The 24,206-nt window shown below is 36.3% G+C and overlaps 7 protein-coding genes across 11 annotated transcripts; 5 read left to right on the forward strand and 2 right to left on the reverse strand.

Moving 5' to 3' along the window:
* The first annotated feature begins 35 nt into the window (after nt 1-35).
* On the forward strand, nt 36-2,177 carry LOC135939109 (tetratricopeptide repeat protein 36). Its single transcript, XM_065483307.1, has 4 exons — nt 36-234; nt 1,329-1,508; nt 1,574-1,746; nt 1,798-2,177. The coding sequence occupies exons 1-4, from the start codon at nt 138-140 to the stop codon at nt 1,897-1,899; spliced, it is 552 nt and encodes a 183-aa protein (XP_065339379.1). The 5' UTR covers nt 36-137; the 3' UTR covers nt 1,900-2,177.
* Nucleotides 2,131-4,650, reverse strand: Trp1 (translocation protein 1). Of its 2 annotated transcripts, none has more exons than XM_065483306.1 (8): nt 4,490-4,650; nt 3,773-3,899; nt 3,576-3,681; nt 3,354-3,519; nt 3,099-3,295; nt 2,857-3,043; nt 2,687-2,799; nt 2,131-2,512 (listed from the first exon to the last, which is right to left on the reverse strand). In XM_065483306.1, exons 1-8 carry the CDS (start codon nt 4,523-4,525, stop codon nt 2,398-2,400), a joined length of 1,047 nt encoding a protein of 348 aa, XP_065339378.1. In that variant the 5' UTR covers nt 4,526-4,650; the 3' UTR covers nt 2,131-2,397. The 2 variants fall into 2 exon arrangements, with proteins under 2 accessions (XP_065339378.1, XP_065339377.1); XM_065483305.1 differs by having other exon boundaries at nt 3,099-3,298.
* Nucleotides 4,651-4,798: 148 nt separating this feature from the next.
* Nucleotides 4,799-6,836, forward strand: LOC135939110 (SUZ domain-containing protein 1). Its single transcript, XM_065483308.1, has 5 exons — nt 4,799-5,000; nt 5,153-5,211; nt 5,269-5,422; nt 5,476-5,558; nt 6,197-6,836. Exons 1-5 carry the CDS (start codon nt 4,941-4,943, stop codon nt 6,342-6,344), a joined length of 504 nt encoding a protein of 167 aa, XP_065339380.1. The 5' UTR covers nt 4,799-4,940; the 3' UTR covers nt 6,345-6,836.
* Nucleotides 6,837-6,843: 7 nt separating this feature from the next.
* On the reverse strand, nt 6,844-9,282 carry LOC135939104 (uncharacterized). 3 transcript variants are annotated; one of them, XM_065483299.1, is made up of 10 exons: nt 9,101-9,282; nt 8,442-8,778; nt 8,280-8,345; nt 8,045-8,227; nt 7,937-7,990; nt 7,812-7,880; nt 7,658-7,750; nt 7,368-7,603; nt 7,173-7,321; nt 6,844-7,116 (listed from the first exon to the last, which is right to left on the reverse strand). In XM_065483299.1, exons 1-10 carry the CDS (start codon nt 9,151-9,153, stop codon nt 6,872-6,874), a joined length of 1,485 nt encoding a protein of 494 aa, XP_065339371.1. In that variant the 5' UTR covers nt 9,154-9,282; the 3' UTR covers nt 6,844-6,871. The 3 variants fall into 3 exon arrangements, with proteins under 3 accessions (XP_065339371.1, XP_065339372.1, XP_065339370.1); XM_065483300.1 differs by having other exon boundaries at nt 7,173-7,306; nt 8,045-8,236; XM_065483298.1 differs by having other exon boundaries at nt 8,045-8,236.
* Nucleotides 9,283-9,298: 16 nt separating this feature from the next.
* Nucleotides 9,299-10,510, forward strand: spt4 (Transcription elongation factor subunit spt4). 2 transcript variants are annotated; one of them, XM_065483310.1, is made up of 5 exons: nt 9,299-9,436; nt 9,533-9,624; nt 9,707-9,813; nt 9,894-9,949; nt 10,252-10,510. In XM_065483310.1, the coding sequence occupies exons 2-5, from the start codon at nt 9,541-9,543 to the stop codon at nt 10,380-10,382; spliced, it is 378 nt and encodes a 125-aa protein (XP_065339382.1). In that variant the 5' UTR covers nt 9,299-9,436; nt 9,533-9,540; the 3' UTR covers nt 10,383-10,510. The 2 variants fall into 2 exon arrangements, with proteins under 2 accessions (XP_065339382.1, XP_065339383.1); XM_065483311.1 differs by lacking the exon at nt 9,299-9,436 and adding an exon at nt 9,443-9,469.
* Nucleotides 10,511-10,869: 359 nt separating this feature from the next.
* On the forward strand, nt 10,870-14,759 carry Ssl1 (general transcription factor IIH subunit 2 Ssl1). Its single transcript, XM_065483629.1, has 7 exons — nt 10,870-11,105; nt 11,519-11,720; nt 11,779-11,907; nt 11,960-12,133; nt 12,189-12,454; nt 13,596-13,851; nt 14,613-14,759. Exons 1-7 carry the CDS (start codon nt 11,047-11,049, stop codon nt 14,733-14,735), a joined length of 1,209 nt encoding a protein of 402 aa, XP_065339701.1. The 5' UTR covers nt 10,870-11,046; the 3' UTR covers nt 14,736-14,759.
* Nucleotides 14,760-16,723: 1,964 nt separating this feature from the next.
* On the forward strand, nt 16,724-23,950 carry slif (slimfast). Its single transcript, XM_065483628.1, has 11 exons — nt 16,724-16,842; nt 19,265-19,498; nt 20,775-20,903; nt 21,291-21,449; nt 21,511-21,615; nt 21,674-21,960; nt 22,020-22,117; nt 22,171-22,310; nt 22,514-22,750; nt 23,158-23,433; nt 23,502-23,950. Exons 2-11 carry the CDS (start codon nt 19,270-19,272, stop codon nt 23,645-23,647), a joined length of 1,806 nt encoding a protein of 601 aa, XP_065339700.1. The 5' UTR covers nt 16,724-16,842; nt 19,265-19,269; the 3' UTR covers nt 23,648-23,950.
* Nucleotides 23,951-24,206: the final 256 nt, after the last annotated feature.

Here is a 24,206-nt window from a genome sequence, read left to right on the forward strand (position 1 = left end):
AACGTTGTTTCCTTCAGAATTGTTGTGGATGGCCTCTGATTGGATGTGAGAAGTGATTCTGTGAAGGTCAAGACCGGTTTTTGTTTAAATGCGTGAGGCTCCTCGGCAGGTAGCCGCTTAATTTGTTACATTCAGAGATGACAAGCGAACACGACAGGGCTGTTCTAAACAGCATTTTGAACCCCCTTTTACCTGTCGGTGAGGCGGCATTTCTCGCTGATGAACCATTACAAGGTTAGTTCCTCCATTAAAACGCAGCTTATATTGCGTTTCTTCAATTTGAAATATTGAAAAGTCTGGTGAAATGGGATATTTAATGAGCTGGTTAGATATTTTTATATGGTTGACATTTTATTCTAATAAACTAGACAGCTCCCAAGTCGATTTAGAATCTACAGGGTTTCAAGATTTATGCATAATACGTCTTATTCCAATTATCACAATTCACAAACTATACAAATATGTTATATTTTTACAGACAAAAATCTACATTCTTAATTTCAGAATGATAGTCATTTTCACACTGAATATCGTACCAAATGCTGAAATTTAAAATAAAACAGTTTTAAGTCCTTAATATTCAAAATTGTAACAGCAAATGAGAAATCGTAGTGAGAAAGGATTTCCTCTCTCTTTTGAGTTTTTTAGTTGTCACTGTTGTCAGTCATATTTAGCCACTATTCTTGCAACATCAGGCATACGAAAAAAGCGCAATTTTTTATGCTGGGATTATGTGAATTATTTTAAAATAATATATGAAATTATAACAATTATTTTCACTGCTAAAAAATTTCCCAAAAATGAACAAGAAAATTGTCTAAATAATAATTACCGTAAAATTTTGTCACCAAAAGTAGCAAAATTAACTGCTTTAAGCAAAAAACGGATCATAATTTTTATAATGTTTGTTACTTATCTATGATAAAAAAATTTCTTAAAAATGCAATTTTCTTGCCAAATAAGACGGGATTTAGACGGTTTTAAGTTCGGTTCTAATGGCTTTAATTGCACGGTTTGTCCACATTTGATGATTCCGCAACGATTGGAAGCTCATCAGAAAAAAATATTTCAAATGCAAACACCTAGCACCACTTAAATTAGAATTCACAAACAAAACTTGGCAATTTCTCCTCTCCTTGTTAGGGTAGACAAACGTAAGTAATTGCAGTAAAGTAGTATATATATATATATATATATATATATATATATATATATATATATATATATATATATATATATATAGCACTCAAAAAAATATTTTAGAATTTCCAATATTTCCTATTCATATATTAATTTCTCTATGTAATGCTATATTTAAATTTTTCAAGATAACGAAGAAGAAAATTCAGAAGCAAAGGAGCGTGAGCTTGAGGGCGTTCGTGCTGCAGAAGCAGGCAAAATAGATGACGCAGTCGAGATATTCACCTCCGCGATTGAAATTGCACCTGAGCGTGCCTCTGGCTACAATAACCGAGCGCAAGCGTTAAGACTGAAAGGAAAGATTCCAGGTATTTATTCCGCCGCCTCGTTGATGTCATCAACATATATAACAATTAATATGTACTGTCAACAGAAGCGCTTCTCGATTTGAACAAGGCTCTCAGCCTCAGCGGCGGCGTTGGAAAGTCGGCCTGCCAAGCCCTGTGCCAGAGGGCGCAGATTTTCACGAAGGAGGGACATGAGGACTTGGCAAAAAAAGATCTTGAGGCAGCTGCGTCTCAAGGAAATGCGTTCGCGAAGTCACAAGTAAAATTTATAGTGGCATGGTTAATAAATTTAACTAATTGGTCAATTCAGCTGGCTCAATTGAATCCGTATGCTGCTCTCTGCAATAAAATGCTGCATGAGGCGTTCACAAAGCTGCAAAAAGGAGAGATGGACTGCCAACCAAAGTTCTAGAGGGTTGATCTGTCTCCTAAGATCAACAAGATACGTAACAAAAACATTCAGAAGAGAAACAGGCAATTTAAAAAAAGGTTTTCACTATTTTGAAATATAACAATAAAGATAAAATATCTATGATCTGAACGACTTCTTTTAGACCCTTGTGAAATTATGTGATGGAAAATTCTACAGAGGTTAATGATAATTTTCTGAGAAAAGGGGGACTTGTTAAGAGAGACACTGGTGTAAGCTTTGCTGTATTTAATAAAATATTTTGTCACATACACAAATAATTCCATTAATGTCATTGTGTAGTAATGCTCAAACCCTTTAGAGTGGATTGAAATGCAATAGTACAGAAATTCGCAATAGAAATTATCAGGATTTGGTAACAAATCAAATTTTAAATGACAATAATTCTAATTACTCTATGTGCAAGTTCTGATCCGACCGCAACAAGTTGAGCAGGAAGAAATAAATAATTAAGTGTGAGAGTTGGTATAGAGAAGAATGTTATGAGTCAATCTCTTCGTGTTCCACCATTTCAAAATCTTTACCAGTCTGAGACTTTTGGCTGCTTTCAGATTCACTTGCGCTGTTCTCAACCTCTCCCTCATTAGCACCAGAGCTAGAACAATTTTTATATACGCAATATGAAATATAGCAAGAAATGCATGTCAGCAAGCATCTTTACTAAACTCTTACATCAATTTAACAAGCAGATTGGCGAGTTCTAAAATCTTTGATACGGCTCAAAATGTGAAATGTGGCTAATTAATAATTATTATTTTCTCCAACTTACTTCTCTTCCTCAATCAGCTTTCTGTTTTCGTCATCATCCTCTCCGTCAGAGTCTTTAGCTTTCTTCTTCTTCTTCTTTCCCTTATCTGAAGACTTTGCACCTTTGTACTCGTACTGTGAGAAGATAAAGTTAATATTGTACACACGGTGTTAAAAGCCTGAATATCGCACCTGATAAAGTGGCCAGAACGAGGGGAGGAATCCGACATCCTCGGTTAGGTTGGGCAACAGCCACAGGTGGTGCTTTCCTAGTGTCAACACCCAAACTAAGCAGAAAACGACCACTCGTAGGATGGCGAGAGCAATGATGAAGATCAAAAAGCCCGCGGCGGCCACGCTAAGATAATAAACGCCTTTCCTGCAATTCAGATACACGGAAATGACAAAATTTTAGTCAGTCAGGTTTTCATTACCTCACAACTGGCGGCCAGAGCGGGAAGAGACAGATTGCGATTGCTCCGACGACAAGCAGACTGCCAAAAAACCAATAGTAGACTGGAATGGGGTCGTAGATCCACACATATGCGTCCAAGCCGTCAACAAATATTTGTTCCATGTGCATTTCTAAACGGATTTTCCGCTTTTTCTTTTCCTTGTCTTTGCCTTCCTTCTGCTTTATGATTTTTGTTTTTAATTTACACAATTTGCGAAGAAATTAAAATTAATACCTTCTCTGCTCCAACAGTTGTCTCTTCTTTGCGCTCGCACTCGGTGTGGCTACTCTCATCATCATCCTTTTTCTTGGACGTCTCTTTCTTTTTCAGCTTTGCCTTCAATTCCTCCTCTGACACAATAACCTTTCTAGCGCGATGAAAGAATTTAAAGACCAGCATCCTGGAATCCGGTTTTAAGTTATATTTTTAATTTTAAGGAAAACGGAATATCCTCACTCATTGAGGAACTGGGCAGCGTCAAATCTAGTTGCAAACACAGGTTCATTTCCATTCTTTTCAGCAGCAAAATCTGATTCCATCAACGCGTCGATAGCCTTGCTTCCTAAAATTTACGTGTTAGTAATCAGTGTGGTGGTAATTACGAAATAATTATTTTGAATGGTATTATAAAATAGTTAAAAATCGATTTTTACCTGTAAAGTATTCTACATTGTGACTGAGGAATTTGGTCTTCTTTGTAGGTACATTTTTGCGCAGCCATTTCGCAACTGTGTAGCAAGTTTTTGACGGCTTTTCGATTTTAGGAGGGCTGTCCAATTCCTAAACATACAAAATTTCCCAACACAATTACATAAATACGATTGCAACAAACATGATCTGACAGGATAATCTTTCAAATTCCTGGAAAAAAGTTTGCTCTGAAAATGACGAAATAGACACGATACAAGAAGTTACGATACACGCTCTACGCGCATAGCAGCAAATAAGGATGACCCACGTAAGATACAGCAGTTATGTTTGCAACGAAACTGTCGTGGATTGATGTACCGTTATTAATCGTGCTGGAATCCCCGAACTGCGTTCTTTTTTAGCTTGAATATCAGGAATGTGTGAATTGTTTAAATTCAAACACAATAAATTAAATCAGCATGTCGTATATTAAAAGATACAATTTTTGTCAATGGGAGTAAAGGGCAATTTAAGACGTAACACTTGACGTTAATTGTCATAACCAGAGGACAATTAAATTGCGGGTCTGTTGTTATGTAAAAGGCTAAAACAGACAGGCCAATCATTTCCAATAAATTGAAGCACAGCAGATAGGTTTGCAGACTGATAAGTTAGCGGAATAGGTACAACTTCAATGAATAATTTCGGAGGAACGGCATAAAAATTGATATTTGTCTCACCTCCTTTTTCTTCTTCGTCTTACGTTTCTCTGCCATGTTTACTTCTTTACTTCTACGCCGATTGCCGACCTGTCACATTAAACACACCTCCTTGGGTCGCTGACTCGAAACGGCTGAGCAAGCAAGTAGTTAACAAGTAATAATAGAGGAGCGCACACAAACTCCATTGGCTTCAATATAGCTTCCGCGAAATTCAAATGTAGCGTATGCTACTAATATTAAACCTTAACTTTCGGGCAGAAATTTGATGCTGATCGAAAACGAAGGCTTCATGTTCTTGCTCATGCGCACGTTAAACGGGCCGAAAAGAGATCGCAGTAGCAGCAGGGGCAGGCAAGCTCACATCTGATCAGAGGCATGTTTATGGAGAGCGGCCACTTTTCACGACCGCTGGTCTGACCCGGGGATGATTAGATTTTGACCAATATTTTCACGTTTCTTAACATCTATAATGGCAGCCATCGAGGACAACGACGCCTGTGAAAGTTGGGAAGAACTGGAAGACTCGGGAGTGAGTTCCGTCCAATCACTGACCCCATTTCTCGATTGTTTTTTCACCATGTTAATGCCGTGACCCATCTCCATTCCACTATTTACGACCCTTATCGAGTTTCTTATTTCTTTGTGATGCTAACAATGTCTCCCTCTCTCGTTTTCCTGCAGGAATTGGACAAGAAACTCAACATCATTCAGTCAAAGAAGGAAGAGAAATCAAAGAAGAGGTTTTTTACTGTTAAAAACACTCTTGGTTTTGCAATAATAACATGTCGTTATTACAGTAACGAAGCTGTGGTAATTATTCAAGACGAGAGCCTCAGATCAATGTTAAGTCCTCAAGAGCCAACAGTCAAAATATTGAAAAGGCCGACAAAAACAAATGATAATCAAGTTACCCCAGATCAGCCTGTCCGAAGACACAAAACTCTACAGGAGGTGCTGATAAAATAATCAATTCCCTGACTTTGTAATTATTATCAATTCCCTAGAGAGAGCAAGAGTATGCTGAGGCCAGATTGAGGATATTGGGGTCTGCCTGCAGTCCTTCTGAAGTCTCTAATGCTGCTGATAAGTAATTATACAGTTATTCAATCTCTATTTTTATTAAAAGGCAGAAGGATTATTTGCTTCTTATTGAAAAGATTAGGCCCTATTTCTCTATTTAGCTGTTACTAAAATGAGAGAAAGTCAACAACCGTGAACTCTATCCCAACACAGGTGCATACATTTTTCCTTCCCGGTCCTTGGAAAGGGATAAAAAATATCAAAAGGGAGATATTTAAGGTCATTTGAAGTTCAGCCACTTGACTGCCGATCTAATAATATTTGTTATTATTTTCTAAAATTAAATCACACCTTTTTCAATGACTCTGTTACTAAGCTAACAAAGCAAATCTGCTAGTAAATTATAGAAAAATGCAAGCCTAATTTTAATTAGTAGAGAAGTAGATTTTAACGTGGTGACTTACCAACCCCCAAAATTTGTAAGGCACACACATATAATAGCCGGTAGGGGTTGCATTGTAAAAATGTACTACTTGCGGCAAACACTATATATGTATTTAGCATGGAGCTAAGTGAAAGCCAAGTAAAAGCATATTTGTATTTTTTGAAGGTAGTAGAATCTGAATACTAATTCCAACCTCCTCATATTCAATATTCATTTAACATAAGCACTAAGATATCTAAAAAAATATTTATTTATTTCAGCGTTCGGGGCGTTCAAACTGTAACTGCCAATGGTCATATCAGCGGCTCAAACAGTGTTGACCAACAGCCTCTACGCCAAGACTTTGATACAAATGTGATTAGAGTGCCGAAAGGTCCAGATGGTTCCAAGGGATTCTCTAGGAGGTAAAGTGAAGTGCTTCTTCATTTGTGTTTCAAATTGAAGACTTGTACAGTAACTTTGATTTACAACGAATGTGTGGCGTAAAAGTAAGATGACATGATAGTTTTATGGTTCCAACCACCTTAAATTTAATTTTTATTTATTGCTAGTAACGGTTTTGTTGTCTTTTTTCCGCAAGTCTCAAACATGTTTTATGATGTATGCGTAGCTTAAGGTTTTTTATTTTGAGTTTTTGATTAATTCTATTAAGAGAAAATGTGGCCAAACCTATTCTTATACATACTGTGCGGGTTGCATTTTTGTGGACACTGTTAATTGTGCACAATTTAATGACGTTATTTTGAAGTATCATTGGGGGCACCCCAACTGTACAGATTCTTATTGAGCATTCAAACTGCTGCAATTGTATTAATCAGAGGTTAAGGATTTGTGTCAGCAACAACTATTTTCTCTCAATACCAGTTGAGCAAGATTAAGTGAAAATATATTATAACTGAATCAATGAATTTTTATTATCACCAGCTGTCCTCTCGTCAGATCTGTCCATAGCCAGAACTTGGTTCACACAAAATATGCTTTTGTTTCAGAAATTCCACATGATTCTTCCACATTTTAAAAATTTTTTCCTGTTCTATCTCAGCAATAACCCAAATTGATGGGGTTTGTGGGTTTGATTCCATTTCTTCGGAAGTATTGTTGCTCCCTGCGTCTGATTGGGACTTCTCCAAATTTATCGGTCCTGCCTGACTTTGGACTATTGGGTCATTTTGTTCCGCGTCTTGAAAAATTTTATGTTGGAAATAATGTTCAAAATTCTCGAGACATACTTAATACCAGTTAGCAGATCGCCAGGAAATTCCACAGAAGTCAAAGCACCAGAAAATTGTTGCATATCGAAGGAAGGGCTTTCAGGTTCCAGGTCAGGCTGATTTCTCTCCTCAACAAGGAGGCTCTTTCTGGGTCTTGGTCTTCCGGGAAGTTTTCTACAAATTGGAAAGATACGTTTTTCGCATTTAATTTAATCCATACTTATTTCCGACAGCTTTCTGTGATTCTTGTTTCTTTCTCTCTTTTAATCTCTTCCAAATTCTTGTTAGATTGTCCTTTCTATTATAGCGGACGTAATCAAATGCCATGCCTCCAGTTATTACTTTGCTGGAGGAAAAGGCACGGCACCAGTCCTCTACGCTTGAGTAAACCTGTGAGTTGGAAGTGACGATTGAAGCATCAGCTCTTAAGCTCCCTTGGGCAGTCAGCCTCATCGTCTATCACATAAAAAATTCTGATCATCTAATCTCAAACTAGAAACAATGAATTACCGGAAGTCTCAAGGATAAATTTGATTCACCAGGATTGAGCAGGTCTGCTTCCATCAACACTTTTAGCGAAGGCAAGTCCTTGCCTTCTGGCACCTATTTTTTAAGTCGAGTTTGAGTTAAATTTAAACAAAAAATGCATTTCGATTGAAATAACCTCTGCAGGTATAGGCAGAAATTGTGGCTGCTTATTAGAACAAATTCCAGCTGCTTCTGTGTTTAGAGCCTTGTAAAATGCAAAAGATTCATAATTAGTAATTTGAGTTAAGTTAAATCTCTTACATTTCTCAAGTTATCCTTCAAGTTACAGAACTGCGCTGTGATTCTTTGAAGCCTCTATATATGATACATAATATTAATAGAAAGAAAAACGATAATAAGAACCCTTACCATTTTCTCCGACCTGCTTCCTTTGCTTCCAAGCAAATCTATCTTTTCGTCAATTTCTGAGATTGTTGCTTCTACATCCACAACTTCATCATGCCCCAAAGGAACATTCTTAGAGCTCAATTGATGCTGCATTATGCTCAACTGACTCTCCAAAATGACGATTTCATCATGATTGGTCATCCTCTGAAATACCTTTTTTTATTATTTGAAACAAGCATCTTAATATCTCTTTTACTTTTGGTTTTACTACTTTGCTCAGCATATTGAGTTTCCTCTTGCTCGGCCTCTTCAGACTGTTGAGCTGGAAAAAATAATCGTTCTCTACGTCATAAAGAAGCATGGGTATCATTCACGTAAAAATTAAAAATTTTTGCTGCTGATGCGCTGTTGAACAAACCATGCTCTGCTTTTGCTGAGTGCAATTTCTGCCTTCATCATCATTTTGTTCCTTTTCTGTTTCAAGACCTTTACAGGTAGGGAAAGAAGAATTGTTGTTGGCAGTTTCATAGCTAACGAAGTCTTTTTCCAACCAGTCTTCATTTAATTGGCTGATATCATCAGCGCCAGAGAAATAGGTTCTTTGAGAATCAGAATCTGACTCTCCACCATCATCTTGAAAAATTGCACATCCATCATCAGGTCGCTGGCCAGAAGGAAATTTTTCTTTTCTGGCTACTGCTTCACTTCGGACCAACTGGCAATTCTTTCTTTTGTGTGGCCGAATAATCGGGGACCTGGAAGGTTTTATAATGCCGCGAAATATTAATATAAAAGAAAACAGATTTTTAGCGTTTAAAGCAAGCACACATAAATTACATTATGTGTATGCAATAAAGTAGTGAAATTTTTACTTCCATACTGCAAAAGGTTATTAAATAATTTTGTTTCAATTTAATAAACATAAATATAAAAATTTAGGAAATTTAGATTTATGCAAACATAATTATAAACACGCTGGATGAGAAGCCTTCCGTCGTGTGAAGGGAGATGACTTTATAATGAATTATAAGAGTGCATTGCATTTTATAAACATAATTAAAAATCTTTAATACGCACGGAATAACTATTATATAATTGTTTTCCTCGTTTTCCGTGTTTGCTTCCTCCATTTCGCTCTTTACGTCCTCTTCCGGCGTTTCCCTCGTCAGTTTGGCGCTATTTTTTTCACTCCAAGAAAAGCAGGACGCATGCGCGTTTGTAAAAAATATTTAGTTTTGCTGATCCCCGTTGCAAGTCGCTCCCCCACTCCCCATCATCATCATCATTGTTATTGTTGTGTTTCTCGTTTCTCATCTCTGTGCTTCGCCCAGCTTCGCCGTGTAATCTTCAGCCTTCATTGGACTGTACATTCGGCCAGATATTCTCAGTTCTTAACAGGTTCTTAATCTACTGGTATGGTTTTCCACTTTGCTGAAAAATAAAATTGTAAATGTTTGGCTAAATTCGAGGCCAGCCTCTGAAGGATTAATTTGTTAATCATTGTTTTAGAAACGATCATGGACGACAAGCAAGAAATTTTAAGGACGATTCCTGCTAACTTGAAGCAGTTGAGAGCATGCATGTCTTGCTCTCTTATTAAGGTAATACTTACGTATGTAAACATTTAAACGATGAAACATAAATCGTATCCTACATAAATTATAAAATGAGTCCATTTTCCAGTCAGCAGATCAGTTTGAGAAAGATGGATGTGATAACTGTGACACCTTTTTGCATATGAAAGGAAACAAAGATGCAGTTATCGATTGCACAAGCACAAATTTTGATGGGTATGTACCACAGCATGCTCACATAACTCACATTCCGTATAATAGGAGAAAAAATAATTTTATCCATATTTATCATTTAGGATGATTGCTGCTATGAGCAACGAGGACAGCTGGGTTTGCAGGTGGCAGAGGATAAGTAAGTTTGGCCCACAGTTTGCGAAAAATAATGTAAATATAATTTGATAACAGCTAGATATCATTTAAAGTATGAGAACATAAGAAAATATTTCAATCCAAAAAATAGATTTTTTAGTCTTAATAATAGCCCCAGAGCTTTCCCCCTAAATTAAAACCAGTGTAAGGGAGGGATTAAATTAGAGGCCTTCTTAATTGGATTCACTTATTATAATTCAATTAAATGTAACTTTTAATTGTTTAGGAGTGGTACTTTCAAGTAAATTCACAAAATGACGATTGTAATTCATGATTTTTTCCCAGATCCTTTGGTGAAAGGCATGTACGCCATATCTGTCGCTGGGAGACTGCCCTCTCACGTTTTAAGAGAAATGAAAAGAAGAAATATTCCAATCAGAAACAGAGACACCCGCCAGATGTATAGTTCCACTTAAAACGACTTTGACGATTGTTTGACACTTAACGGCTATTCCAAAAATTTTGGTGGCTTTAATTGTATTACTATGATAAACTAAATGTATAGAGTCTTACTTCAAATAAAGCCATTTTCCGAATTTTCATAGAGTAAAATGTTTCTGTTTAATAATAATAAATAACACATTCCTTTAAAAAAAATGAGATAATACAAGTTCCACAAAAAAAATCAATTTTGGCGTGGAAAAATTTAAAGGTACGTTTTTATCATCAATAATTACTCATTATAGCAGTCAGCATGCTAAATTAGAAGATTGTCACATAATTATGCAACATTGAGTAAATTAAATGAAAATAAATCAAAATTTTTATGTAGAGACTGATAGCAGCTACCTACGTATTTATGTGGTCAACAGATGGCATTGCTCAAAGCAACAAGCCGCACATGCACTGCGCCAGTCCACGCCTCTATGTTTTCATTTTCACTCGCGTGTTGTGTTGCATAAAGAGTGACCACCGGTATTTTGATCCGTCTCGCTGATGTTAAGATTCGTCTTAAGCAAGTGACTGCGAGAGAATACATAACTGCATTTTCACAAGAGAACGAAACGAAGAAAACTATACTGGAGATAAATTATTATACATAGCTTATCTTTTCATTCGTAAACCGTATAAACGTTAGAAATGGCAGCAGAAGATGATGGAAAAGAATATCGATGGGAGACTGGCTATGAAAAAACTTGGTTTGTATTTCACGTATATATACAGTAAAAAATGTTTTAGTAAACTATGATAATTCTGAAAAATTGCATAGCTTGCAAACCGAATTTATGTATGTATCATATTGTACATAAAAGTTAGCGGGCCAAACAAAACTTGCATTCAATTTGATTAATCAAAACATTTTCTTATCTAGATACATAATTATATACACTTAACAAACAGCACCGCAGTCCGCAAGCCATTTTTTCCACATATTAAATTTAAATATTCCACTAATATCTACGCATATTTGGCGAAAAGGTTCATTGGCTCATTTTGACAGTCTCATGTCATGGCGCCATTTCTATGCAGCTTTGTTATTAGGAGATCGTTAATGCAACAAGTTTTCGCAAAATATTTGTACTCATGCTCATTCCTGATTACAATCTTTCAGGGAAGCTATCAAAGAAGATGATGATGGCTTGCTTGATGGTTCGGTGGCAGAGATTATCCAGAAAGCGAAAAGAAAGCGCATGCTGGAAAGGAAGAGCAATGCAAGACTAGGCATGATGAGACACATTTTCGTTGTGATCGATCTGTCTGAATGTATGGCTGACCAGGATCTGAAACCCACTCGACAAATATGCACAATTAAGGTTTTAACATGAAAATTTGTAATTGTGCTCTTTTATTAAGTTTTATTCTGTTTTGCAGCTGTTAAACGCATTCATCGAAGAGTTCTTCGACCACAATCCTATTAGCCAAATGGGTATAATTGTAATGAAAAATAAACGTGCAGAAAAAGTGAGCGACCTCACAGGAACAGCTAAGAAGCACATAAAAGTACAACAGCTTAAGAAAGATTTGGTTGTAAAATAACAAAGTGATTTTTTAGGCCCTGCATCAAATTGAAAGCATGCCTTGTGGAGGGGAACCTAGCTTGCAAAACGCTCTGGAAATGGCAATGCGGTCTTTGAAAATGCTTCCGTCTCACGCGAGCAGAGAAATTCTCATCATCCTAGGCAGTCTCACGACCTGCGACCCAGGAGACATCAACCAGACAATTAATGTAAAATAGAAAAAAATATTAAATCCACGTTTGCTGACTAATGAGTCTCTGGCAGGAATTGAAAGAACACGTGATCCAGTGTTCACTAATATCCCTGGCCGGAGAAGTGCATATTTGCAAGGCGTTGGCCAAAACGACAGGAGGTCAGTTTGGAGTCGTTCTGGATGACGCGCACTTCAAGGATCTGCTTCTACTTCACGTTGAACCACCGCCAGCCGCTGCAAAACTAGAACCGGCACTAATCAAAATGGGCTTCCCCCACCATGTCACTGGCGCTGTTGGACAGAGCAAAGACGCGCCCATGCTGGCCATTTGCATGTGGTAAGAGTTATTTTATTCCTTCGATTCCTTGAACGTATTTTGCGGGCCGAATAACACTGCCAAGCAGATAACTTGGAACAAGTGGCATCAGAGAAGCCTGGGCCCAATGTGGCCATCCTTTTGCCTTAAAACACCACATATTTGTCCCTAAAACCGCTGGAAAGGAGCGAAAACCAGTCTGTTGAACTATTTAAGAATTCAATTTGCTTAATTAACTACCTTTTGCCAGCTCTGATGTAATGCAGGCAGCTATATATATATATATATATATATATATATATATATATATATATATATATATATATATATATATATATATATATATCGTCCTGGTCCCGGCAAAATTGCGCAACGTTCAACAAACACCCAAATTTTCATTGTCGAATTGATTGTTGACCTTTTGTTGCAACAAGGAAATTCGCGTTTGGTTGTTGAAAGTTACGCAATTTTGCCGGGACCAGGACGATATATATATATATATATTCTATATATATATATATATATATATATATATATATATATATATATATATATATTCTGAGATTACCTTGACACTACGCTAGGAGTGTCTAAACTAAAACTTTTCAGACTTAAATTTATTTGTGCGCAAAGGGGATTCAATTAAATAAAATATTTTTCATTAGCATTTCTTGAGCAAAATCGTTTGTCTTTTCATTTTTCTTAAAAGTAGAAGAATGGAGTAAACTTAACTTAGCGCAAATGAGGGGAAAAAATATTTGAGTGAAGCAAAATCCTTTAACGGAAAAAATTTATGCTAAAAGGTTCGAAGTATAATAAGTTAAATTTGGCTTGTGATGTTACTTTGTCAGAGGCTTCTTGATGTGCGAAGGCATGCTCTTAAATTCTTCTTAAAGGATCTGAAATACGAGTCAGATGCTGAGTGCTCTAAGCAGCTAGCCTACTTAATTCTTGTTAAGCGCAGATATCCATTCACAGTTGGCTTTCTTGCGTCAATTTTAATTATAGTTGGACATCCAATTAAATTTAAATATCTAAAAATATCCTTTGAAATAAGCATTTTCTTTTATCAGTCATATAATTATCAAATCATGGTTTAAACTAATCCAATAAATAACTTATAATTAACCAACAGGCAAATTTTTTATGGTTTTGTTTGCAGCCACTTAGATGTACCAAGCGAGTGCAAATTGAGCGCTGGAGGCTACTTCTGCCCCCAATGCAACAGCAAATACTGCGAACTTCCTGTCGAATGCAAGGCGTGTGGCCTGACGTTGGCCTCTGCGCCGCACTTGGCCCGCTCCTATCACCATTTGTTCCCTGTCGCGCCCTTTGCAGAGTTGCCCTTTAATGCAGGAGATGATAACGACCCTTGTTACAGTTGTCAGCGCTCCTACTCTGCTTCTAAGGACAAAAATGTGAGTTTTTCGTTTTTCCACTGGACATTTGAATGCATTCGCTCTGCCTGCTTTTCTTTCGATCTGAAAAACAAAATTTGAGAACGTTTGTTTCAAAAATGCAAAGGCTACAAGATCTTTAGATTTCATAAATTGTGTTTTTTATGTTAAGTCTAAAAATATGCTTTCAAAAACTTTAATACGAACGATACATGCAAAAAACATAGTTGTAAAAAATATAATTTAATGTGTTTTGATAGGAAATGATAACCTCAAGCAGTAAAAAATCACGAAAATATAGAATTTTCGAATCTCACTAATGTGATTATAATAATATTCATTTACTAAAAATATTATTTTAAATTTAGAATTGATTTTCTGCCTGTAAGATCCAATTTTGTATCAGATTTTTTGTATCAGGTCTTACCCACTCTATGTCAGGGTTTGTTTGTGATCGATTTAAAATCTTGGCATGATCATCCGAACCCACACAAAATTCAATCAATCATTTTAATCCTGAGTGGAAATTTTAAACAGATTGAATTGGATAAACCATAACCTCAAGATTGAATTAAAGAGCTTAAATTTTTTTTCCTCAGACACTTTTGCGTCCATGTTTTTTCCTGCGACACAACTGTTACATTCTGTTCATATAAAGCCCATAATGTCCTTTTTAAAACATAGATTGTCAAATAAATTATTAAATCATTTTTATAATGTCTAGTAATATTTTTCTAAACATACTGAATGATATAATTTGGATTTTGATCTTATTTTTACAGATTTACAAGTGCGGGAGATGTCTGCAAATATTTTGTGTTGACTGTGACATTTTTGTGCATGAAACTCTTCACATGTGTCCTGGCTGTGCTTCTCACCCTTCCACTACGTCGCAGCTGAAATGAGTAAAACCTTTTGTGTTTTCTAAATCTTACATTTTATTTTAAATCAACCCGTTAATTCATAAGGTTCTTAAAATATATTTTACTGTCTGACAAAGATTATTTAAAAATGTTAAAGACCACGTTTTCGTGATGAAATTTCCAGATAATTCATCAAAAACTAGAGTAAATTTCACTACCTCATTTTTTTTAAATTGCATACCATTTGCGTAATGTAGGACTAATTTCTCGTATTATTAATAATTAAGAAGAGAATAATTATTCTGTTCATTAATTGGAATGAAAACAGAAGCGATAAAGACTCCAAACAATATATTATTTTAATGTTAAAAATTGATTTTTTAATTAAAAACAAAGTACAAAGCCTTGTCGGGTTAATTATAATCTAATTTGTTAGGTTAAATTGTAAAGTGGTATTCTACTTTTGGAATGTTTTCTTTTTGACAGAGCTCCCAATTCCCAATAAGTCTATAATTGTAATTTATATACGTATTAAATTTTCGAAAATTCCGAACGATTTAGTTTAACTGCATCCGCTTACATCAGTGTAGCGTAATATGGCAGTGAATGATTTGGAGAAATTTAAACCTAATTTAGACAAGTTTCTGAATGTGAGAGCACACTGCTTACAATGTAATTTGAGTTGAATGAAAAATTAGTAACTCAACATTCATAAACTTTCAAGTACAATTTGCCTATTGCCACACATTGAACCAATAGCAGTTAACAATAAATTTAATTTTCCAAAAACCATCTTTTTGTGCTATTTTAATTGAAATTAATCTAGTTGCTAATGGGCCAACTCTTTGCTAAGCCTTTTCTCTCAACGGGATTTTCTCATTGCACATCATGACCATCAGAAGTAAATATATACTGACTTAAATGCTGCTGACACTCTCAAAAGAATTTTCTACTAGTTTTAGTTCAGTTCTTCCCCTGTAATTTTTCCTTCCCGAGAACGTCTAGAATATGGCAAGATTTGAAACATGGGCTTCATAATGACACCATTGCCTCTGCGTGTTTCAAAGCCAAATTATATTAAAAATACTCTGTTTTAAATTGTTTCAAATTTGGCTAATTTATCTTTTTTCCTTCATAGCATTTCTTTTGAGTTCTTTTGTCTCTAATCCCTCAAAACATCAGTTTTAAAGGAAGATCTGATTTTTTTCAAATTTAACTTTTCTGACAGAAGCTTTCATCAAATATACAGGAGAAAAAATAATCAGCATCAAGATAATTCTTAAATTACTCTGTGATTAAAATAATTCAAAGTACGCGAAGAAAAGATATAGAATGATTCGCGTTTTAGCTCGAGAGGGGTAATGAAGTGCGATAAAACAAAATTTATTCATCCTGTTGTACTCATTAGAATGCAGTCAATCATTCTTCGGAGACTTGACTGGGCAATATTATCGTGCTTTAATTTTGTTAAGCAAGAGTTAAGCAGCCATAAATAGACTTGTTATTTTCTTTTTTAATTATTCTCCAAGCCATTTAAAATTTAAATTAGTATACTGACCAACAAATTGTTTTATAAGGATTCGATTTGAGAGTATTCAACGCAGCATAGGTTTGTCTTTGTTTTCTATTTTTTTAGTTTAAATAAAAAAACGCAATCGCAATAGGCATTTTGAATTTCTAGTCGCAAATATTTTCTAATAATGCTCCTTTCTTTTAATTCCCTGCTTTGAGAAGCTGCCTTTGCTTCTGTAAGACTATGTTGGTATTTTGCCCTCAGGCAATAATTTGAATAAAGTGCAAAAAAGGTTCGCGGGAGAGGGGAAGTTTTGCGCGAGCGGTCCCTGAGACAAAAAATTATAGGGGTTAGTTGCATCTACACAAATTATTCTAACATTATATTTTTCTGTTTTCGAAATGGAAAAAATTATTATTGCTTTTTTTCTGTACATACAGTCGTTATATTTCCCAAAAATTAAGGAGGGTCGCTCAGGTGCTAGCGGGGGGACATGTGGTAGGGGCCACGGCTGCTTCAGCATAAAGCCGGTCAACCTTTATATATACCTCAGGCTAGTTACGAAGAGATACGCCAGTGTACTCCGAAGTAGCTTCTCGAACTGAACTCGCCACAGGACGGTACATAGAAACGCAAGTGAGTTTTAAAACTTTAAAAATTTCCTTTGGTTTTTTTCCCCACCGTATAGCTATTTAGCGTTACACCTTGGTGCAATTTTATATCCTCGCGACTTCTGAAATTTGGGTTTTCTCCTTAATCGGTATTGACCAAGACACGTTGCAAAATTTTTGGCAGAAGATCACACACGCCCATACGAGAGGATTTTAACAGTATCAGGTCATGATTGTGACTTAATTCCTCTAACAAGCACACGTGCCGGTTACAGCTATCTCGCCGCTTTACTAAAAGCATTGATTGCGGAGAAACGAGACTTATCTTGTTTTCCATTGCATTAAAATAATTTTTTGTCTTAAATGAAAATGTGATCTCAATAGCAACTGGAAATCAGATCAATGAAAATACATTTTTACCAAATATAACTCAAGAAGAAGCAGGTGAACTTTTTAAAAGTCCCTTGAATGACACTTCGATCTAGTTCGTGATGTTTTTAAGAATTAGTAGTGATAATTATAAAAAGAAATAACATGTGTTCCAAGCTGTGATATGAAATTCGTTTTTAAAAGCGTTTTTATTGGTCTGTCGGGACTTCGGATTCCCATAATTTATAAATGCTATAACAGTTTTTATAATTGGAAAATTGGTATGACTCAAAAATTCGTTCAAACCTCTAAAAACGTTTCGTTATTGAACGCAATCAATTAATTCATGGCAGTTAGCAACAACTAAAATTGCTATTAAGAGTTCTTCATAATAATTTTAATTTAAATTACGAAAAATCAAAAATAAATTAGAAACACATGAAATCATTTCACGCCGCTACGCGTTAAATGCCATTTTAAAATAATTATTCATCGCGTATGCAATGTGAAAAGGCCTTATTTGAATTTATCACTCCATCCACTTGACTGCCGCAAAGTGAATTGAGGACGTCGCGCAAATTACTTTCACGTTTTGGACTGTATATGAGACTCGTTTCGCGTTTTTCATTTGCTGTTTGAAAATGAACTTTTTGAAAATGAACAAGTTCTTGAGTCTTGAACTTCATGGTGTTTTCTATTGTAAAAAAAGGCATGATGCGCGCACAATTATATCCTTCTGCGTGCGTTTCGCTGTTTAACATTTCCATTCACACTTGAACAGTCGTTTGTTTAGCGACAGTGTCACTCTTGCACCAATTATCATCATAACTATTTTGGACTGATGTTCAATTAAATTATTATTCGAAAAAGGTGCTTAACTATAATTGAAATTTCACAATATTTTTTAACTCTATGATCGTACTCAAAGCATTTTAGTTTTAAAAAAAATCTCTGTGGGTAAAAACTTAAGTAGATTATTATCACTGCTTGAGGGAAACAATATTTTTAATTACTTTCAAGCGACAGTTTAACTATATTTAAATCTAAAAGTAACAAACATTGCCTGCGTTTTGGCTAGCAAAAAGGCCGCGCTACTTCCTCTCTGACCCCTATTCTCTCCGAGAGCCAATATAATAATTTTGCGGTCCGTCAGCTACAAATTCGCATCCAGCCAACACCTTCTCTTTTATGTTGTGCATCATGACCTTTGTGTAATGAAAGGTGAGCAGCTTCAATGCCAGGTGCCTCCTATTCAAAACGCATACCGCGCTGGATGCTGCGTGTCTATTGTCGAGAGTGAAAGCAGCAGGTGCGGTTTTTCTCTAGCTCCAGATTTTTAAAACTCGCGTTCTTTTAGTTAAAGCCAAATCAGCTTTTTCTTTTTAATTAAATTTTAATTTGTTTTTCTCAACTTGAATCTTGGACAAACATATTAGGTGCTCATTAAAAATATTTGCCCTCAGTCAGGGATTTAAATAAGATTTAGTAACATAGAGCGTAGCCATTAACAGTCCAAACCTCGTTCAGTGAACATCAAACTTCACTTTTATCGACAGTTTGAGCTTAACTCTGAGGTGAGTTTCCATAGAGATTTTTTTAAACTCGTGAATCTTCTTTGACTCAAAAACATGTGCTTAAATGCACATCTTAATTCTATACTTAAATGTCTTGATCTTAATTTTGAAGATTTCCTCGGTGATTTTAACAGTTGAAAAATTATTCTCCCATTTCTGATTACTTGCATCTTTACAATACGAGCCCAAAAACCCTTGAAAATCTTTTGTTATATTGTTGAGTATACTGTGTACTGGTCGTCTCACAATTAACGCAACCTTGGTCACAGAAATTAGCTGCAATGCTTCTTATCACGAAAGAGTTCTCACACAGGCTGCCATGAATGAGAGGAAGTTTTAAATAAATTCTGCTCAAGGTCTTGTCGGAACGCAACTTTTGTAACCATGATTTCAATACAAACAGCAGTTCAATCTGCTGTTAAAAAGTTATCACAAAGGGAAAACCCAGAGCGAGGATGAGGACTTCACGACAGAGTTTCCTTCTAACTTGACTTTTGTTTTTAGGCAAGATGTGCTCGCGAATTCTGCAAGTGTTGGGCCGGAGAAAAAAGCTGGAGGATGACACCGAAACGACGCAGTTATCTAGGTGTCTGTCGGTGATTGACTTGACTGCCCTGGGCGTTGGAAGCACCCTTGGTCTCGGCGCCTATGTGCTCGCTGGTGCTGTGGCCAAAAACACGGCTGGCCCGGCCGTCATCATCTCTTTCTTAGTGGCAGCTGTCGCTTCGGCTTTTGCAGGTGAGCTTTTCCATTCAAGAAACAAAAATGATCAGTTGATATCTAATTAAAAAATAGCTTCCTTAAAAACACTCCCAACTTATTTTTTTCGGTTTTAATAAGGACAATAAAGTATGTTAAAACAAAATAGAAAAATACCAAAGGTTGAAAGAAATTTCATAGTTTTTAGTACAGTCAGAAAGTTTAAATTGAAATTTAATCTCTGCCCAATTAATTAAAATTGCAACTTCCTCACCATACATTTGTAATATGTCAAGGCATCATTTCATTAATTTTCACTCAAACAGCTACAATAATTGGAATAATAGAAACATATAATGTTCTAAATGGAATAAGAAATTTTTCAACACAATTATTTATTCCGTTCAAAACTTGAATACCAGAAAGAGGCCTAAATGGAGGTTTTTAAGTTTAAAAAATTTATGAAAATATTTAACAGCCCTAATTTGAATTTGATTTATATTATTGATGTTTCGTTTTTTGTCTTTAATATGAATTTTGTTGTTCTTGTGAGCAAATTTTTATTTCTTTTCATTTGCGCCGCACCTTTGGCAGCAGCTAAACAACTTTTGTGTTATCCAGGTCAAACAACACCGGCGCTATAAGTAGAGTGAATTTCTCTTGCCCGTCTCTCATCGTGCGCTATAAAGACGCGCTGTTATTGAGCAATATCTTAAAACTCATTAAGAAAATTAAGTTGTTTAATTCGATAAAGTTTGTTAGTTAAATTTTTCGTTTTCAAATTCTTCTTTGAAATCTTAAAAATATTTTTCCTTGTTGAGTAGTAGTTCATCTTGTTTATTCTCTTAATTCAGTCTTCAAAGGCAAAAGAGCGTACTATTTGCAAAATAAAAGTTGAACAAGTTTCGTGCTGTAATCGTAAAACTCACCTTGACCGCACTCGTGGCGATAGTACTAAGAAATAATGTCAACTCACTCCAAAGTGATTTAAACGCACGATATTCCCGGCACTGTATGGGTGTTGCCTCTTGCAAACTCGTTTACTTTTGCTCTGACACAAATATATTGCCAAACATGTGCAAATGGTTCATCATTGTTTTTTAATTAACTAAGTATTTTCGGGCGTTGCTGCTCATACGTCAGTGTCACTTCTCTATAAAGATAAAAATTTTACTCATACCTTGTTGACCTCATTTTAACGCGCACTCCACTTGATCATCATGACCTTAAGAGAGTTAAAATCGATCGCTTAGAATTAAATTTAAAAAATTATTATATAGAAATTTATTAATAACTTGTCTTCTGTTGTTTCCAGCTATTTGCTACGCTGAGTTTGCTGCGCGTGTTCCAAAGGCAGGCTCGGCCTATGTCTACAGCTATGTCACCGTCGGCGAGTTTGTTGCGTTCATCATCGGCTGGAACTTGATCTTGGAGTATGTCATCGGTAAGTGGACAGATATTTTGCTCTTTTCTTGTACAAATTTAATTAAAAACCAAGCCATACGCATTGTTGAGCGCGTACTTTTTGCGTGCTTACAATATATGTGAGAATAATCGGAGCGATGTTTGGGGGTTGAGTGCGGGTCAATGTATTGTATATGTCTACATTTGACATAATTATGCCCTTGCATTGCGAAAGATTTCCGATTCGCTACTTGCTGCACCCTTCCAGCATGCGTGGATTAATTTCACGGTGCAGGGGCATAATATGAGCTGGTTATTTCTGGACTGGGCATCCTCCAATGAGGCTCTCGTCAGCCTATTGGATGTTATTGGGATGCGAGTTTTCTCAAAAGAGTTGAAAAGATAATTTAAAAAAATATTTTTGCAGGCACTGCTAGCGTGGCTCGAGGAATGAGTAGCTACGTCGATGCATTGGCAAATTTCACCATGCGGGAGAAATTCATTGAGTGGTCACCCGACTGGGACTACGAGTTCCTGTCAGAGTATTTTGACTACCTATCTCTCGGAGTCATCATCGTTCTCACGGGTAAAACAATCAAATAGAGTACTATAGTTGAGCGATTTTTCGAGTTGGTTTTTATTTCCAGTTTTGCTATCGATTGGTGTGAAGGAGTCCACAATGGTGAACAACATTTTCACCTTTTTCAACCTGGTCACCATTGGCACTGCCATCATTGCTGGCTTCTGGCATCGTAACTACTTCCTAACTTTTTCTGTTGATAACTTAATTAAGGCTCCGTAAAATTTCAGTCAATTTTAAAAACTGGAACTACACAAAGGAGGAAATCCCAGAGCAATTTAAAGAGACTGCTGGTGAGGGTGGCTTCTTTCCCTTTGGCTTCAAAGGAGTCATGGCTGGAGCGGCTACATGCTTCTATGGCTTTGTCGGTTTTGACTGCGTCGCCACAACTGGTGAAGAAGCGAAGAACCCTCAGAAATCGATTCCGTTGGCCATTCTCTTGTCCCTCATCATCATCTTCTTGGCCTACTTTGGCATCTCTGGGGTGCTCACTCTGATGTGGCCCTACTTTGACCAGGTAATCGATTTTCTTTTGTTTTATATATTTCCGTGATGATCAAATAAAAATTATTCCAGGATCCCAACGCGCCATTCCCCTACGTGTTTGAGAAAGTCGAATGGCCTGTGGTCAAGTGGATAGTAACTGGTGGTGCTATTGTCGCTTTGACCACGAGGTGAGTACTTAATTCTCGGCATTGCTCTCCAGTTACATAACTGCTAATTACAGCTTGCTTGGAGCCTTGTTCCCCCTGCCCCGTGTCCTCTACGCTATGGCCTCTGACAGAATCCTGTTCTCTCGACTGGCAAACATCAACAAGAAAACAAAGACTCCCTTGGTGGCTACAATTGTCTCTGGCGCCCTCGCAGGTATTATATTTATTTCAACTCACAAGCTGTAGTTTAAAACTTAACTGTCACATGATTCAAATTCTGACTATCAGATACTGGAAAAAATAGCTGCATAAAGTCCCAGTGGAATTATTAAAAACTGTTAATACTAAAAGTTCAAGGAAGGATTATAGATCCGTTATTTTTAATTATATCAGCATTTGTAAAAATCTTTTTTACAGCAATTATGGCAATGCTGTTCAACCTGTCCCAGCTTATCGACATGATGAGCATTGGAACCTTGCTGGCGTACACCATCGTGGCCGTTTGCGTGCTCATTCTGCGTTTTGAAGACGAGAACCAAGACGGTCGCCAATCCGAAGATAACAGCATGTTGGGCCACCTCTTCAACAGGCCCGTGAAGACATTGCCCACCGCACTCACCTCCTCCATCAGCTCCTGGGCAACTGTTGTGTACAGTAAGTAACCACTTTTTTCTTTCTATGGTGTCAAATACCATGTTAAAACTTTTTTAATGAAAAATTTTTTAATCACAAAAGTGTATTACAGACGCAATAAAAAGCGGGCGTTTGATCTAAATTTTTTATTGGTGAGGCTTCAAGTAATGCAACAGGATTTTTCTCACGGTTGAATCAAATTAAATCTTCAGTTTTTTATATATTAAAAAGCGGAAGACCTGGCAGGCATTGGTTTGTGAAAAAGGCTGACTTCCAGTTCTGGTCAGCCATTGTAGGGGTCACAAAAATCATGTTTCTATTTGGCATATTCCAAAAGAAATTTTCATGATTTTATGTGCAACAGAGAAAATTTATTTTTATTTTATTTAAAAAAATAATAAATATGCGGTTTTTTTATTTCATCACAGGTGCCCTGGCAGTCCTTCTTTGCTATTTGGTCGTCAACTACAGCAATCTGATGGTGGAAAAAGAGGCCTGGCCCATTGCCCTGACTGCTATTTGTGGTATCTTGATGGTTATCGTGCTGATCGCCATTGGTGTCCAGCCGAGGACCTCCATGAATCTCTCCTTCAAGGTCCCCTGGGTACCCTTCGTCCCAGCCCTCAGCGTCATCTTCAACGTGTACCTGATGATGCAGTTGGACACCAACACTTGGATTCGATTTGCAGTCTGGATGGCCGCTGGTTAGTACAATGACTAGATGATATGTCAAACCATGTGATTGTTTTAAAACTTTCTGTTTTTTATACAGGGTTTGTCATCTACGTGTTCTATTCAATTCCAAACAGCTTGGCGGGAAATAGCTCAGGTGACAACTACCAACTCAGCAACGTTGCTTACACAAACGACGCCTACGCTGAGGAGAAACCCAAGGCTGAGGTCATTTCCAAATTTTAGTCTGATTTTTTTTAATCAAATCTAAGTGCAAATAAATATACTTATACGTTCATTTTTTGAAAGGCAATGTTTAACATAAGAAGATATGTTTATTTATTGATCTTGACGTACACTAACAAAAATGTGATTACGCCTGAAACTATTAAAGTATAAGTATAAGGAATTTTCATTCAGGTACTTCAGATGTACACACATCATATTGATGTGAATTGCGTGGTTATGTATTATTGAGGTGTCAACGCGGCAATTCACTGTTATGAAAAAATTGTATTGAAATAATAATAATAAAAAATATATGGAAAATGAGGTGTGCATCAATAACCTGAAAATCGTTACATTATCCTTTTTCTAGTTGAAATGCTGTTGATATAATCATTTTTTCCAAGAAGCTTACACTATAATTGAAATTTATAAAAGCCCTAAAGACATAAAGTGGTTGATCAAGTGCAAAATTAATTTGACTGTTTATAATCGCTTTTAATTTTTATCTTGTTTTAGTTAGATGACTGTACTAGAAATTTTTGTATTTACGGAACACGTACTTAACTAATAGTTATCA

Source organism: Cloeon dipterum, chromosome 3 (genome assembly GCF_949628265.1).
Source record: "Cloeon dipterum chromosome 3, ieCloDipt1.1, whole genome shotgun sequence".
Classification (NCBI taxonomy): domain Eukaryota; kingdom Metazoa; phylum Arthropoda; class Insecta; order Ephemeroptera; family Baetidae; genus Cloeon; species Cloeon dipterum.